This window comes from Schistocerca serialis, chromosome 10 (genome assembly GCF_023864345.2).
Source record: "Schistocerca serialis cubense isolate TAMUIC-IGC-003099 chromosome 10, iqSchSeri2.2, whole genome shotgun sequence".
NCBI classification, from domain to species: Eukaryota; Metazoa; Arthropoda; class Insecta; order Orthoptera; family Acrididae; genus Schistocerca; species Schistocerca serialis.
The window spans coordinates 61,970,939-61,988,798 of NC_064647.1; the positions used below are offsets into that span (position 1 = coordinate 61,970,939).

The window sequence follows — 17,860 nt, forward strand, 5'->3', positions numbered from 1 at the left end:
TAAACCTTCAGAGATCGTTCATGGATATTTTCTGAGCATTTTGGTACAAGAGACCCATGGTCTCCAATGGCTTATTACAAGGTAGTAATGTAATTATGTTTTTTTCACTTTGTTACCCTAGCTACTTTTGTTTCTGTGAAAATACCTTGAAAACAGTGAAAACTTGCGTAATATGCAATCGTCAAAACATGCAACATGAAATGGAGGATAATGCAACACCCGTCTACCTCTACATATCAAACCATTACACAGTGCCCTGTACCACTTTTAGTCATTTCCCTTCCTGTTCCACTTGCTGATAGAGCGAGGGAGAAATGACTGTCTATATGCCTCTGTATGAGCCCTAATTTCTCGTATGTTATCTTTATTGTCCTTACACAAATGTATGTTAGTAGCAGTAGAATCATTTGGCAATCAACTTAAAATGCCAGTTCTCTAAATTTTCACCAATAGTGTTCCTCGAAAAGGATGTTGCCATCTCTCCAGGGCTTCTCATTTATATTCCTGAAGTGTTTCCTTAACACTTACGTGTTGTTCAAAATTACTGGTAACACATCTATTGAATTGCTTTGGACAGGTGCCAAAGTTCTGAGTTCTGTGACTTGGTTGCCATCACTGTAGGAACAGCTCCACATGGGGTCATTGTGGCGCTCTTCCATTGCATTCAGTGAACCTGTAAACACATTATTACATATTGGCCAACGATTTGTTAGTAAACATAACTTCACTGTTAACACACAAATGATATTGCCAGAGAAACAAATGTGAGACAGTACAGAGTAGAGTTAAATGCAGATTTGAGGGCAAAGAGTAAAAGGTACATTACTGTTGTCAACAGCAAATACCATGAATGAGTGGAACAATTTTGTTTGCCAACATGACACACAGTGCATACTAAAGACATTTGCAGATATTTTCTTTCATTGCAATATAAACTCATGCTCATCAATTAAGGATAATGCTGATACATGGTGAAATGACACTCTGATGGGCGGTTTGCGGGTTTAAATCATCTCGGGGTAAGATCATGCGATGCATTTGACCTGCGGTCGTCGCACAGTGGCACTGGCAGCAGTCCATATGTGCAGAAGGGTGTTGGTTCATGTCATATTACAGTGCAGCGAGTAAGTGTGCAGACGTGCTGATGGTGACTGTGTGTTGAAAATGGCTCAAAGAACAGATATTGATGACGTTATTAGGGGTAGAATACTAGGGCAACTGGAAGCTGGTTAAACACAGCAGGTTGTAGCACGGGCCCTCCGTGTGCCACAAAGTGTGATCTCAAGATTACGGCAACAATTCCAGCAGACAGGAAGCATGTCCAGGCGCTACAGTACGGGACGTCCATGGCGTACAACACTACAAGAAGACTGATATCTCACCATCAGTGCCCACATACAGCCACGGAGTACTGCAGGTAGCCTTGCTCGGGACCTTACCGCACCTACTGGAACAGTTGTCTCCAGACACACAGTCTACAGATGACTGAACAAACATTGTTTATTCGCCCGGAGACCTGTAAGGTGCATTCCACTGACCCCTGGTTACAGAAGAGCCCGTAAAGCCTGGTGTCAAGAACACGGTACATAGTCATTGGAACAGTGGTCCCAGGTTATGTTCACGGACGAGTCCAGGTGTAGTCTGAACAGTGATTCTCGCTGGGTTTTCAGCTGGCGTGAACCAGGAACCAGAAATCAAACCCTTAATGTCCTTGAAAGAGATCTGTATGGAGGTCATGGTTTGATGGTGTGGGGTGGGATTATGATTGGTGCACGTACACCCCTGCATGTCTTTGACAGAGGAACTGTAACAGGTCAGGTATATCTGGACATCATTTTGCACCAGTATGTCCACCTTTTTATGGGTGCAGTGGGTCCCACATTCCTCCTGATGGATGATAATGCACGGCCCCATCGAGCTGCCCTCATAGAAGAGTACCTTGAAACAGAATATATCAGGCAAATGGAGTGGCCTGCCTGTTCTTCAGACCTAAACCCCATCGAGCACGTCTGGGATGCTCTCGGTCGATGTATCGCTGCATGTCTTCAAACCCCTATGACACTTCAGGTGCTCTGACAGGCACTGGTGCAAGAGTGGGGGGCTATACCCCAACAACTGATCCACAATATGCCAACCCGTTGTGCGGCCTGTGTACGTGTGCGTGGCGATCATATTCCGTATTGATGTCAAGGTACATTCACAGGAAACAGTGGCGTTTCGTAGCACATGTGTTTCGGGACGGTTTTTTCAACTTACCACCAATACTGTGGACTTCAGATCTGTGTCGTGTGTGTTCCCTATGTGCCTATCCTATTAGCGCCAGTTTTGTGTAGTGCCATGTTGTGTGGCACCACATTCTACAGTTATCCTTAATTTATGAACATGAGTATAGATACGAAATAAATGGGAGAAAGAAACCAAATAAAATTTGACAACTCTGTAACGAGCCACCGGAGACCATGGATCGATGCGTACCAAAATACTCTAATGTCACTGAATAACCTCCAAAATTTTCTCAGTGAAATTGGAGTTCATCTTATATATTACCCCAGTAAGATGGTTGCATAGTGCGCATAATGAGAGAAATCACAGCTCAAAAGACAGTCACAAGGAAGTTTGCTACTTCTGAACTTCATTCTTCTGTGATTCGATGGCTCAGTGATTGAAAGAATTGCACATACAAAACATAGGTCCAGGTTTGAGTCATTGTACAGCTATAATCAGTGGGTAAGGTTCATTACAATACCTATACCACTGTAGAATGAAAGTTGCACATTATTATATTATTCCTCTTAGATGTATGCTGTATGAATTAGTTTAGGACACTGGTGTAGGGAGATTGGAATTAACAGATAGTATAACCTTCACACTGGAAAGTTGGCTGTTATTGTAGGACTTCTGCAAAAGGTACAGGATAATGTATTTACGTTAGAAAATGGACCTAGTTTGAAGCAAGAGATAAACTTACCATAGTTAGTTCTGAAGTGTGAGACATTTAGCTAACAGATTTTTAGAAAATGGACCTAGTTTGAAGCAAGAGATAAACTTACCATAGTTAGTTCTGAAGTGTGAGACATTTAGCTAACAGATATAAAAATTTACTAAATATTAATTGTTCTTTGTCATTCCTAGTGACAGTATATGCACAGTTTTAAAGACATAAACCAAATTTCTAGACAAAATTTTAACCTTTTAAATAAGATAATGTTATGCACAGAAATGTATAATTGTCAAATTTAAATTTTCCCTCCATTGTGTAACTGTGTGGACTCATTCTCTTATTTTTACTTGCAGATATTAACTTATCTCCACCATCAACCACCTGAAGAAATAGAACAGATTTTCATTAAAGAGGAGAATGTAAGTATTACAGGCTATTTATTCCTGTATTGTATCTGGAGTTTTTACTGAAATAGAATGTTTTACATGGATGTTTTGGTTTTACTTTGTGTCAGTGCTAAAAGAGAGAAAACACTTTAATGGAATGTAAGTACACTATGTAATCAAAAAGTATCCAGACACCGCCAAAAACATACGTTTTTCATATTAGATGCATTGTGCTGCCACCTACTGCCAGGTACTCCATATCAGTGACCTCAGTAGTCATTGACATTGTGAGAGAGCAGAATGGAGCATTCTGCAGAGCTCAGGGACTTCGAATGTGGTCAGGTGATTGGGTGTCACTTGTGTCATACATCTGTATGCGAGATTTCGACACACCTAAACATCCCTAGGAACACTGTTCCCGATTTGATAGTGCGGTGGAAATGTAAAGGGACACACACAGCACAAAAGCATACAGGCCGACCTCGTCTGTTGACTGACAGAGACTGCCACCAGTTGAAGAGGGTCGCAATGTGTAATAGGCAGACGTCTATCCAGACCATCACACTACAGTCAATTCCGTACAACAAATAGTCATACCAACAGTTGATGTAGCACATGAGCAGGAGTCAGTAAATAGGGCAGAATGATCCAAATTTGTGGCTGTACGTATTGATGAAAACCTGAACAGGAAGAAGAATATTACTGAGCTTCTTGAACATGTAAGTTCAGCTGATTTTGCTCTTTGTACAATTGCTAACAATGGAAACAAACATATCAACCTCCCTGACGTATTTTGCACATTTCCACTCTTACGGAATAATTTTCTTGGGTAATTCATCACTTAGGGAGTATTGATTGCACAAAAGCAAGCAGTAATAATAATATGTGGTGCTCACCCCTGGACGTCATGTAGGTACCTCTTCGAGGAGCTAGGCATTTTAACTAGCCATTATTCACTAATGAAACTCGTCATAAATAATCTATCAAAATTTGAGAAGAACAGTGATGCCCATACCTACAACACTGGAGGGAAACGTGACCTTTATTACCCATTGTTACAGCTGTCAGTGGCTCAGAAAGCAGTTCAGTATGCGGCAACAAAAATTTTTGATCATTTGCCCAACAATATAAAATGTCTAACATATAGTGAAGCAAGTTTTATATCTAATTTAAAGTCATTCCTCCTGGACAACTCCTTCTATACCACTGACAAATTTCTAGTTAAAGACTGGTAGCCAGTTAAATAAATAAATAAACAAATACTCCGAAAAGCATGCTTACAATTGTTTGTAAAATTGGAATGCACACAGATGGAGCAATTTATCATCATACTGTCCACTGAATAAAAAATGAAATACAACAATTTCAGTTCATACTGCAGTCTATTATAAGCACAGTAGTTTGTATCACAGGACATTGGTGTAGAGAGACAGGAGTCCAACAGATAATATATATCAGATATCAACAGATAATATATATCTCATATTGGAAAGTTAGCTGTTATTGTAGGACTTCTGCAAAAGGTGAAGGGCCATGCACTTGTGTCAAAAAATGGATCTAATTTAAACTTACGATAATTAGTTCTGATGAATAGTTTGAAGTGTGAGGCATTGAGATAACAGATGTTAACAAATACAAAATATTGATTTTTCTTTGTGTTTATCAGTCCTATTGGCAGTATATGCGCGCTTTTTAAGAGATTAACCGATGTTGTAGACAAAATCTTAACTTGTTAAACAAGATAATATTGTGTACAGAAATATATAATAGACAAATTTCAGTTTTTCCTCCATAGTGTATCTGTATGGAGTCGTGTTTTTTTTACCTGCACATATTAACTGATCCCCACCATCAACCATCTGAAGAAATAGAGAAGATTTTCATTAAAAAAGAGAATGTTGTAAGTATTACAGGCTATTTGTACCTGCATTTTGTCTGGAATTTTTAATTAAATAATATATGTTAAAGGACTTTTGGTCTTACTTTGTGTCAGTGCAAAAAGAGAGAAAACACATTAATGGATTATAAATATACGAGGATGATTAAAAAGCAGAGAGAATATAAGCTCTAAGATTTCAGTGGTTGCAAGACTTTTCTCGTTTGGCTGCAGCAAACAACCATAGTGTTTGCACCCACAACTTACAGATGGCCCATAAGGAAGTTGCATTAAATAATAACATTACACCCCACCTAATGTAATATTGGACCAGTCATGGTACCATTAGACCTCATGGGAACAATGTGAATAATTCCTGAATGGTTACATGAGCTCCTTGTGGTAACAGGACTCCCTTACATTTTGGGCTGTGGTTTTGATGTCTCATTTAAATACTCTGTCCTGTACAGATGAGCCAAAACATTAAGCTGTGATGAGACTGGCATCTGCTCCTATGTACACATCACTGCCCTCTGCAGTCAGGTAGTTTCTGAAATAAAATTAACAGAAAACAAGTACCAATACACTTACTAAATAACATATACAGTTAAGTAATGATACTATTACATGCACATGAGACCTTGCCACACTCAATTATTCATGGAGTCAACACATATATAATTTCTTATACGTAAAATTTTATTACTTCATGATGTACGAGGGGCGGTCAAAAAGTTTCTAGCGTGAGACTGTTACTCTAATGCCTTGCACAAACACCAACACGTACTTTTATGGTGTCCCTTTGTGGGTATGCACTATACTGGAACCGACAATTTGGGAGGGCTATGACACAACTGCAGGGATGAGGTAGATTTGTACGGCTCGTCGTATTCTCATATTCTTTATTTTTTGAACAACCCTTGACCTTTGTGTAGAGTAGCGGTGGGGCAGCCCTCCCTATATCATAAACAAGGTGTTCAGGTAATGGGCCAAAGTGACTCTGTTGCCAGAGTTCAGTTGAAATGAAGTGATCGTGTGGCCTTATTGGCCAGGAGAACCCATCTGGGGTAGTTCGCCTGCCCAGTGGCCAGTCTTTTTATTTGATGCCAGTTCGGCAACTACCGCATCAGTGGTGATGAAATGGTGATGAGAATAACACAACAGTCAGTTCCTGAATGAATAAAATCTGATCTGGCAGTACCAAGAGAAGTATTTCAGGGAAAGAGAAATTTGCTAGGTGGTCTTTTCTGAAGGTACCAGTAAATTTCAGTTCCTTAAAGAATGAAACTCCCATACATAGAACAGACTCAAACATCTGATTAATTTACAACTGAGCTAATGTGTTAAATATATGTCTCTAAGCATGCAATCTAGAAAGCATTTAGTTAAGGCTTGAAATTACATTTAAAGATTGTTGGAAGTCACTAAGTGCTCTCATTACTAAATACCGGACAATTATAAACTAGGTAATTTCCACTTCATTTTAAGCTAAAGCTAGTTTTTCATTGATCTCAATGTTTATGATGTTGTATCTCCTGAACTATGTGTGGTACAGTTATATGATTTTGCAGGTACATTCAGTAGACACAGTGTACAAACAGTGTTGTGAATGGAGTTTGTAGTAAAGAAGTAATAACTTAAAACAATTCTGAAGTTTGACTGCGTGAACAGTGAAAATATAGTAAGTGATAAACTCTTTTCCTTTCATCATTTTGTAAGGTGGGAGGTGTCAGCAAGAAAATGTTTTGTAAAGGTTTGAAATTACGTGTAATCTTTGTTGGAAGTTGGTAAGTGCCCTCATTGTCAAATAGTGGGCGAATGAAGTCCGTGTATTTGTGCACCACCAGTTATTCTGCCTTGAGACAAACACACAGTTTCTAACTGTAATAATTGTCTCATTGTGTTAAACTTTTAACATTAGATTACACCTCTGAATGATTATGTTAGGACAGCAGATTGAATTTTTAAATTTGGTCAACCTAACTACGTGAAATATTGAAAATTGAAATTTTTTTGCTTTTCGTCACAGCTGGTATCATGTTCCAGAATAGTGTTTTAGTAATATCGATTTGTTTTGAATTCAGCTTCATAAGGAAATGAAATGAAATGTGGAATGAAAGTTTGGACAAGAAGAGAATAGAAACTTTTGAAATGCGGTGCCACAAGAGAATTCCGAAGATTAGATGAGTAGGTCAAATAACTAATGAAAAGTTTTTGAATTGAATTGGAAAGAAAACAGTTATGGCAGAGCTTGATTAGAAGAAGTAATCAATTGATAGGACATAGCCTGCAGCACTGGGAGTTGCTAGTTTCATATTAGAAAGACGTGAGGTGGTAAAAACATTAGAAGGAGATCGTGGTTTGACTATGAGTGTGCAGGTTTAACTGCATTTAGGCAGCAGTAGTTATTCAGTGAAAAAGAGGCTTGCACATGATAGGCTGCTGTAGAGAGCTGCATCAAACTAGTCTTCAGACTGAACAACAAGGAGCACAAATAGTGTTAAACTGGGCTCTCCCTGCCCTTTTGTGGTGTGCTGGCCTCTCTGTGCCTAGGCTGCCAATAAATGTCTGTGATATGTAGCCAAATTATTAACTCTTCTTTGTTTTTGCTTCACTAAATGTACGTTGTCATATCCAGCAAGAACCAGCTGATGAACATCTTATTGAGCACCTTGATACCTTTGCTACCACCACCACTTTATTCTTCAATTCCTTTTCCCATTCATGGATGACCTTGTCCAGCACGAGGTTGAATAGGAGAGGAGACAGACCATCACCTTGTCGGACACCAGTTTTGATGAGGAAGGGCTCGGATATGTCACCCATGAATTTCACCTTGGATGCAGTATCGGTCAATGTTTCTTTGATGAGGTTAAGGGTTTTTTAATGTAACCCTTGTTCTTCCAAGGATATGAAGAAGTGCGTGTTGGTGAACTGAGTTGTATGCCTTTTTAAAGTCAATGAACATGCAAATTATTGGGCTGTTCCTGACTGCTTTGTATTTTAGCATAGTCTTTAGAATGAAAATTTGTTCTGTACAGGATCTACTGCGGCCACCTTGGTGTTCACCAGTTTTGTTTTCCAGTTGCTCTTTAGCTCTTTGAAAAAGACAGGCTGATAGAACATATTTCACTCACGTTCTATCTGTATCTGTAGTGAATTTTGCCCTGCAGTTTCGTTTTGACTCGGCTTAGTCTTTATGATGTCCTTGGAAAAATGCACGGTAAAGGCTATTCGGTCTTACAATGTATTTATTCTCAACTAGTTTCAATCATTTATCATCCTCACAATGAAAAAATATTGTGACAGTTTCACATGTCATACATGCTGTGTGAAGTCGTCACAATATTTTTCCGCTGTGAATGTGATCAGTGATCGAAACTAGTTGTGAATAAATCCAAGTATATTGATGGTGTTGACAGCCGCCTGGGGAAAAATAAATAAATAAATAATTGCTTCATGCTATCTAGCTACTGAACAATGTTGTGTACAAAATATAATTTTGCAGGTAAATTGGGTGATATATTTAGACGCATTCTGAAAAATTTGTTGCGAATAGTGTTGTTAATAAAGATGCAATACATTAAAATGTCATGCATGATGGTGCATTTTTCCACACATCTCAGTGTTTACAACGTCATATCTCTTGAACTGTGTGCCATAAGATGATATATTTGTATAATAGGTGGCTATGTGGAAACTTTTTGTGAAATACACTCCTGGAAATGGAAAAAAGAACACATTGACACCGGTGTGTCAGACCCACCATACTTGCTCCTGACACTGCGAGAGGGCTGTACAAGCAATGATCACACGCACGGCACAGCGGACACACCAGGAACCGCGGTGTTGGCCGTCGAATGGCGCTAGCTGCGCAGCATTTGTGCACCGCCGCCGTCAGTGTCAGCCAGTTTGCCGTGGCATACGGAGCTCCATCGCAGTCTTTAACACTGGTAGCATGCCGCGACAGCGTGGACGTGAACTGTATGTGCAGTTGACGGACTTTGAGCGAGGGCGTATAGTGGGCATGCGGGAGGCCGGGTGGACGTACCGCCGAATTGCTCAACACGTGGGGCGTGAGGTCTCCACAGTACATCGATGTTGTCGCCAGTGGTCGGCGGAAGGTGCACGTGCCTGTCGACCTGGGACCGGACCGCAGCGACGCATGGATGCACGCCAAGACCGTAGGATCCAACTCAGTGCCGTAGGGGACCGCACCGCCACTTCCCAGCAAATTAGGGACACTGTTGCTCCTGGGGTATCGGCGAGGACCACTCGCAACCGTCTCCATGAAGCTGGGCTACGGTCCCGCACACCGTTAGGCCGTCTTCCGCTCACGCCCCAACATCGTGCAGCCCGCCTCCAGTGGTGTCGCGACAGGCGTGAATGGAGGGACGAATGGAGACGTGTCGTCTTCAGCGATGAGAGTCGCTTCTGCCTTGGTGCCAGTGATGATCGTATGCGTGTTTGGCACCGTGCAGGTGAGCGCCACAATCAGAACTGCATACGAGGCACACAGGGCGAACACCCGGCATCATGGTGTGGGGAGCGATCTCCTACACTGGCCGTACACCACTGGTGATCGTCGAGGGGACACTGAATAGTGCACGGTACATCCAAACCGTCATCGAACCCATCGTTCTACCATTCCTAGACCGGCAAGGGAACTTGCAGTTCCAACAGGACAATGCACGTCCGCATGTATCCCGTGCCACCCAACGTGCTCTAGAAGGTGTAAGTCAACTACCCTGGCCAGCAAGATCTCCGGATCTGTCCCCCATTGAGCATGTTTGGGACTGGATGAAGCGTCGTCTCACGCGCTCTGCACGTCCAGCACGAACGCTGGTCCAACTGAGGCGCCAGGTGGAAATGGCATGGCAAGCCGTTCCACAGGACTACATCCAGCATCTCTACGATCGTCTCCATGGGAGAATAGCAGCCTGCATTGCTGCGAAAGGTGGATATACACTGTACTAGTGCCGACATTGTGCATGCTCTGTTGCCTGTGTCTATGTGCCTGTGGTTCTGTCAGTGTGATCATGTGATGTATCTGACCCCAGGAATGTGTCAATAAAGTTTCCCCTTCCTGGGACAATGAATTCACGGTGTTCTTATTTCAATTTCCAGGAGTGTATGTTGCAGATAGAATTAGCAGCAAAGAGGTAATATATTTAAATATCAAGTACATTGAGGCAGTTTTTCATGCATGTCATTGTTTATGACATCATCTCTCCTGAGCTATGATCGGTAGGTGGTTCTTATGCTCACAGCAAACGTTGCCTGACAGTAAGGAATACTTTTACTAAATACAACTGAAATCAATCCAGTGGTTTAGAAAGAGATATGGAACAAATGTACAGACATTCATACATCCATTTCTTATAGTATGTATGAATTAAAATATTTGCTATGGCATATTCAAATATTGCGACTGCCAATTGTTGGAGGGTGGTGTTGGTGGCTGGTGCACTGTGTGGCACTGGTCAAGCAGTTAATTCATTGATTCATTCATTCAAAATTTAGTCATTCATTCAACCATTGTGTTCGATAGATCCCATTAAGAAGGAGACTTTCAGGAATGTAGGATGAGTCAAGGTACCTATACACTAGTGCAAGACAAAGACATCATAGAAACATAATCTTTGCGCTGTATTAATAATAAAACATCCTATCTTTATTGTTTCTCCTTCTCATTCTGCAATACTTTTTTCAAGTTTTTATCTGTCATAGAGACCCTCTATGCATGCCTTCCACCTCTCAGCCTCCTCCTCTTTCCTCAGAATTGGTTTGTGATGATGAAACAGTTGCTTCTCTTTTGATTGTAAGCAACAACAGTCTTTTCTATAGCATGCAAGCTTTCGCATTGTTATGTTTCATCTCCATCTGTTTCTGGTTTGCCATTTTGCATTTCCTATTGCTTTAATTTTTTTAGGTATTATCATTTCATTTTGGATGTTATATTTGCTGCATTTTTATATCTTTTCCTTTCATCAATAAATTCAATATTTCATGTGTTATCCAAGAACTGGACCTTGTCTTTTTATGTATTTTATTCTCTGCTACCTTCACTATTTAATCACTCAAACCTGCCTCTTTGTCTTCTGATGTATTATTTTCCCCTGTTTCAGATAGTCATTGCCTAATGTTCTCTTTAAAATTGTTATTAATCTTTGGAAAATAAACAAAAATAATTAAATTTCACCATAGGGAAAAATGGAGGGTAATTAATGGAAGTTACATTCAATTACTATGCACGGAGCCCTGGAAAACGTGGTTTGGGTGGATGCAAGCAAATGTCCTGTGTGGAATCACAGTAGGAGACACGAGTCCTTTCAGAGATTGCTCAGCAGCTGGATTCTGGGTGTCCTTAAGGCAGACAGTTCCTCTGTGTCCATTTGTGCATTTGCTGGATTAGTGGTTGTGATTCGTGTATGAAAAGCCATACAGTGAGCTTATGTTAACTATATTTTGCCTACAACAATGTTTGACATAAAGTGTTCCATTGCACAAAGTCCCTAGTGCTCGAATTTTTAACAGCAAAGTCTTCAAATTTAGTGTGATACCTTCTTTAATTTCTGTGCATTATGTTAACTATGAGCAAACTGAAACGTAACCAGATCACTGTCAAGATGTGAAATGAGACTATAAGATAAAGAGAGAGAGATTTCCTTTTACTCAGATAGTTTTCATAGTATTGATTTAGGTGGATTGAATCCAAAGAGGTTTGTCTTCAACTATTTCTACAAAAGGTAAATCCTCCATGGTGCTCACCACTCTTTTGTGAGTTTATGCTTGCCTACCACGAGGCCCTAGCCTTTGCAGCACCTTTTTCCCTTTTTGTGCTGTGTGTCTATCCCCCTCCTATTCTTTTCTCACTCTGGAGAACATGTCTTGTGTTCGGGAATGCATTCTGAAGTTTTGGTAGCCCTGCATCAGAATAGTCCCTCATCTGTTTATTCCTCCTCTCTTCATTCCCCATCTCCTCCCCTTTCTCCACTTTGGTGTTTGAGATCTGGCTCTGTTTCTGCTTCCTCCCTGTGTGCTCCTGAAGGCCAGCCCATTTGTTTGATGCATAACAGGTGACTGGGTAATGTGTAATTCCCACCCCCGGGTCGACAGGTAGGGTTTGCACATATCCCCTGGTACAGGCCAGGCCCAGGGAGGGTGATTGCATGAGCTGTTACCTTCATAATTGCCATTTGTTCCCTCTGTCTGGAGTTCGGAAGATGTGATTTGAGGTGTGAACCAGTCAGGAGGAGTGTGCCATTGGAGACAATGGCAATCATGGGGGATATTGTTGCAGTGAGCCAATTATCTTCATCTCGGGCTATGTCTACTAAATGTAAATGAAATGAGGCTAAAGATTCAATGACTCTCCTAACTGCACCTCGGTTCCTCGTTGTGTCACATACCGGAAGAGGTCAGTCTTTTGATATAGTTAATCCATTTATTATTCAAAAAAGTGTTGGTGCAATTACAGGCCCTGGGAAATCCCGCTCTTGCTAATGTAATTAGACTTTTCTTCTGGAGACCAATTGTGATTTTCAAGCCCAACTACTACTTACAGCTTCACTCCTCCTTGGCTATCCTGTTCGTGTCGAATCCCATCATATGCTGTATTCTTCACACGGTGTTATTTATACTCAGTTGCTTGATGGTCTGACCGAAGGTGAAGTCCAGCATTATCTGTCCGATCAGGGCACCACTGCGGTCCATACGCACTCCTTTTCTCACATTTGATCGAGCAGTGCTTCCCTCAAAGAATAAGGTGGGCTGTGAAATCATCACGATTCAACTGTACACTCCAAATCTGACGCACTGATACCAGTGTCAACATTATAACCACATTCACGTGTCCTGTCAAAACACGGCCAAATGTGTTACTTGTGGTAGAGACGCTCATTACCTGCCTCCTCCTCACCACTGCATCAATTGGAATGTATCACCTGACCAAGCCACCTCATCCTGTGATTGTGTGTGTCCCATGTATCTTGGTAAATAGGCTGTCCAGGAGATCCGGGTGAAGGAAAAAGTACCCTACCCTGTCACTCGCAGGTTGTTGGCTAGTTGAAAGCCGTGCATTTTAGCAGCTGGCACTTATAGTACCATTCTTGTTACACCTCGCTCCATGGAGGACGTGGCCACGCAGACTTGTGACCTCCATTTCAGTACTGCAGTTGTTAAATTACCCAGTATTACAATAGCATCTCCATATCCTTCCCATAGAGCTGCGCAACAAGCTGCCACACCTTTTTGCTCTGGAGGCGAAATCACCTGCTACGCAACTGGCAGGCTGGGAAGCCAACAAATGTCTGAGTCTTCATCTGCTAACTGTAAAGGCCTGCCCTGAGAAATCAAACAAAGACAAATGGTCTTCTCCGTCCCTGATTCAGACATCGTCTTCAACGGTGTCGCCACATGATACCCTCACCCGGCCGACCTCCATTTTGCCGGTGCCCCACCACCTACCATTTTTCTGCCCAGGAGTCTGCAGGCCAATGCAGGGAGAATGCCGATACCTCCGTAGATCTCGTGGGGCAGGATCCTCTGCACCCTGTAGCAGCGAGTCTTGGAAGGCTGGCACCCAGCAATTGTCTAGGTGACTGCCCTTCGTTTGTTCCCTTCTCCCTATTCCCCATTATGACTCTTCCCCAATAGAATGTTTGTGGCATTAGATACAGTGAGGAGCAATTACAGCTGCTCTCGGAATCACAGCATCTGGTTGTTTTCTGCCTCTAGGAAACAAAATTGCACTCTTGCAGCCACTTTGACCTCTTGCATTTCCTTCCAGTCCACTTTGACCCCCTTCCCCAAAGATGGGATTCCATCTCGTGGGGGAGTCATGCTGCTCATTTGTGATGACATCCAAAGCCAAACCATCTCATTGAACACCTAACTGTGCAGCGCAGGTCTGAGGCACCTTGCCACGGTTCACGCGGTTCCCCCCATCGGAGGTTCAGGTCCTCCATTGGGAATGGGTGTGTGTGTTTTCCTTAGCGTAAGTTAGTGTACGTTAGATTGAATAGTGTGTAAGCCAAGGGACCGATGACCTCATCAGTCTGGTCCCATAAGAACTTACCACAAATTTCCAAAAAACACCTAGCTGCTAGTGGTTGCAGTCCAATTTTTCCTTTGTTGTTCCAACTTTTCTCTTGGTAAAGTCTACATCCCTTCGTCATTCACTGTCTCAACGGCAGACTTACTCCAGCTTTTTGGTCAGCTCCCTCACCTCTTTTCGCTGCTTGACGACTTTGATACCCACCAGCCCCTTTGAGGCTGTTTGAGAACTGGTCCAAGAGGTTCCCTTTGACCTTCTCAATCAATTCAACCTCATCTGTCTTAACACTGGAGCATCCATGTTCCTTTCAGTCTACATGCACACTTATTCCCATTTGGACCTCTTGTACTGTACAGCACTGGCCAGTTTTCCTGTCGTCTCAAGTGGTCCGTTCTCTCCGACACGTACCCGAGTGCTGATTTCCCGTGTGCTATCTGTTTGCTGACTCCTACCCCACCTACTTGTAAACACAATTGGTAGCTTTCTAAGGCTGCCTGGAGGCTTTACTACTCTCTGCCAACCTTTGATGAACATTTCCCAAGATCTGATGACCAGGTAGAGTACCTTACGAACATTATCCTTACTACTGCAGAGTTAACATACCTCGCACTTCTTTACCGAGTTGTGTACCAGGCCCCTGGCGCACTGAGGCGTGCTGCTATGCGATTCGTGTGGAGATATGCTCTCCACACTTTTAGGCATGGTGAACTGTATTCATTATAAGCAGCTGCATGTGCAGTGTCATGGCATTCTTCAGGATAGCAAAAGAGCTAGATTGATCTTCCATAGTAGTTTTTTTTTAGCAGTTTCAGTCCTCCTTCCATCATGCGGGACAACCTCTTCTGGCTCTCTCAGACCGAGGTTCAGTCCCTGATTTCTGGCCTGGCCTTAGCAGATGATGTCATTGTGGAACCTATTGCTATCTCCATGACCTTGGGCCACTATTTTGCAGAGATTTTGAGTTCCACCCGCTATCCTGCCTCCCTTGGAAACAAGTGGAGGAGGCTCAGGTCATATCCTTCTCCTCTCAGAATCATGATCTCTTCAAAGATGTTACAACACATTTCTCTTGCAGACAGACACTGGTGTGAAGTCACGTCATACCCATACGTAACTCCAGTAAGGACGAACACCTTCCTTCTAGCTACCATCCCATTTCTCTCACCAGCTGTGTTTGCAAGGTCATGGAACATATGATCCATGGCCAGCTGGTATGGTGGCACAATCTACTAATTTGAGTGCACCATACTGCAGTTGACCGTCCAGTTACTTTGTCAATCCGTGTCACGAACAGTTTTTTGCGGACATACCAGACTGTGGCCACGTTTTTCAATTTCGAGAAAGCCTGTGACACCTGCTGAAGTTCTGGTATCCTCTGTACTCTATACACGTGAAGCTTCCAAGGCCCTCCTGTCCCATTTTACTCGGGAATTTTTAAAAGACAGATTTTTCAAGGTATATGTGAGTTTGGCTTTGTCAGACACCTTTATCCAAGAGAACGGGTGCCTCAAAGCTCTGTGCGGACTGTTGTCCTCTTTGCTATATCCATTAACACTATAGTGGACTGTCTCCTGCCAGGTACCTAGAGGTCGCTTTTTGTTGATGACTTTGTGATCTATTGCAGTTCTCTCTGCACTTGTCTCCTCGAGTGGTGTCTTCAGCGATGTCTGGGTGATCTTTACTCATGGAGTATTGACGGTAAAACCCTATGCCCCCGTTTTTGATGACTCCCTTGACCCTGAGTATGAGGCATGCCCTTCTTCTCTGTTATCTCCTGGAGTCTCCTTTTGGCTGTTGCTCTGGGAGCTTAACTTTACACTACCTGCCACGTTCCCAATGGGTGCGAACCCCTCACCACCTTGACTTCGTGCGACGTTCTGTGTTCATCTTCAACTTTATTCGCTTGCCGAGGACACAGCTCTGGATTCGAACTAACGCCGTAAGTTTCTTGGCTTTCGCACGCAACTTAACCGTAGCACCTTAGTACACACTGATGGCTCTGAGATCAGCCGTGGTGTCGAGTGTGCCTTCGTCATTGGCTCCTACCATTTCCGGTATCGGCTTCCAGAACAGTGCTCAATTTTTACAGCAGAGTTCTTCGCTCTATATCAGGCCACCCAGTACATACAGTGACAGAGGCATTTTAATTGTGTCATATGTTCCAATTCTCTCAGTGCCCTTCAGAGCTCCTGTGTGCTGTACACATTCTTATAACTTAGTGCAATGGCTCCTAGGAAACTTCCACTTGCTGACTGTTGAGGGAGCCACCGTGATGTTCAAGTGGTTTCCTGGTCACATCGATCTGATGGGAAATGAGGCTGCTGACACTGCTACCGTGGCCACTCTCCTCCTAACTCAGCCTGCTAGCTCTTCCTTTCCTTTGGATGATCTTCATGTTGCCACCAGTCAGCAGATGGTATTACTTTGGGATCAGCAGTGGTCTTCTCTTCACAGGAACAAGCTCCAGGAAATTCAACCTCTCCAAACGGTTTGGCCAACCTCCTCTCGGCCCTCTCATCATGAGGAGATCATTTTAGATAGGTTGCATATTGGGCACTGTCATTTTAGCCATTCCCATTTGTTATGTCGTGATCCCCCACCACTTTGTGCTCATTGTCATCAACCTTTGATGGTTTACCATGTCCTGATCCACTGCCCTTTTTTAACCGCTTATGTTCCAGTGTATGTTTGCTGTCTGAGTTATCGTCAATTTTAGCAAATGATGTGAGCGCTGTCGATCACGTTTTACTTTTTATCTGTCATAACGATACGGCTAAGAACATTCAGTGTTTCATTAGGGACCTCTGTTGCCTCTTTTTTTCAAGGGGAAGTCGTTGCTTTTAGCTCTCTTTCCTTCCATCGATTGGGCTTAACATATGGTCGCTTTTAGCTTCTTTTTCTTATTGCTGTTCTAAGGTTACAATGTGGGCATGTATGATGTCAGTTGTTTTTGTGCCCGGAAAATAAGTAAAATGTTTACTGAAAAAACTAACTTCAGGAATGTATATGCATCGTGATCTACAGCAAAATGCATCCACATTATTCCTGCATGTTTTGTAATATCATTTAACCATCTCACATTCAGTGTCTACTTTGGTCTTTCCTATCTCTTGACATCCTGAAGAGCTTCCTTGGTCTGTCTTGCATGCGTTCACCTGGCAACATGTCCAGCTCACTTCTATTTCATTTTCAGTACAGTACTGATCCATTTATTTATTGCCCTGTCTCAGATGGTAATGCTGAACTTATATCTCTCCAGTGCATGCTGATATTAGGAAAATGTAGTTGATCTACAAAGGAGATTATTAAAAAACTTGTGTGATTTGTCCTAGAATATTACTTGAGTGTATGCTATCTGTACGTATGTAGGTCTTCGGGGGATATTGAATGTACACAAAGGAGGACAGCACAAATGTTCATAGGTTTGTTTGATCCATGGTTGAGTGTCCCGGAAAGGTTGAGAAACATCAACAGCAGATATATGAAGATGGGCACCCATTATCCCACAAAATACTGCTTATAAAGTTCTAGGAACCAGATGTAGACGTTATGCTGAAGCAATGGTGTGTGTGTGTGTGTGTGTGTGTGTGTGTGTGTGT

The 17,860-nt window shown here is 42.4% G+C and overlaps 1 protein-coding gene across 13 annotated transcripts in view; it reads left to right on the forward strand.

Annotated features, from left to right (window-relative positions):
• Window positions 1-17,860, forward strand: part of LOC126425244 (zinc finger protein 501-like) — a 236,486-nt gene that overhangs the window by 59,052 nt on the left and 159,574 nt on the right. For all 13 annotated transcript variants that reach the window (XR_007576273.1, XM_050088214.1, XM_050088205.1 and 10 more), the window contains exon 3: window positions 3,295-3,360. Coding sequence is in view for 12 of the 13 variants with exons in the window: in XM_050088214.1 (XP_049944171.1) it covers window positions 3,295-3,360 (66 nt within the window). In the remaining variant the exon portion in view is untranslated. The remainder of the gene's footprint in view (window positions 1-3,294; window positions 3,361-17,860) is intronic.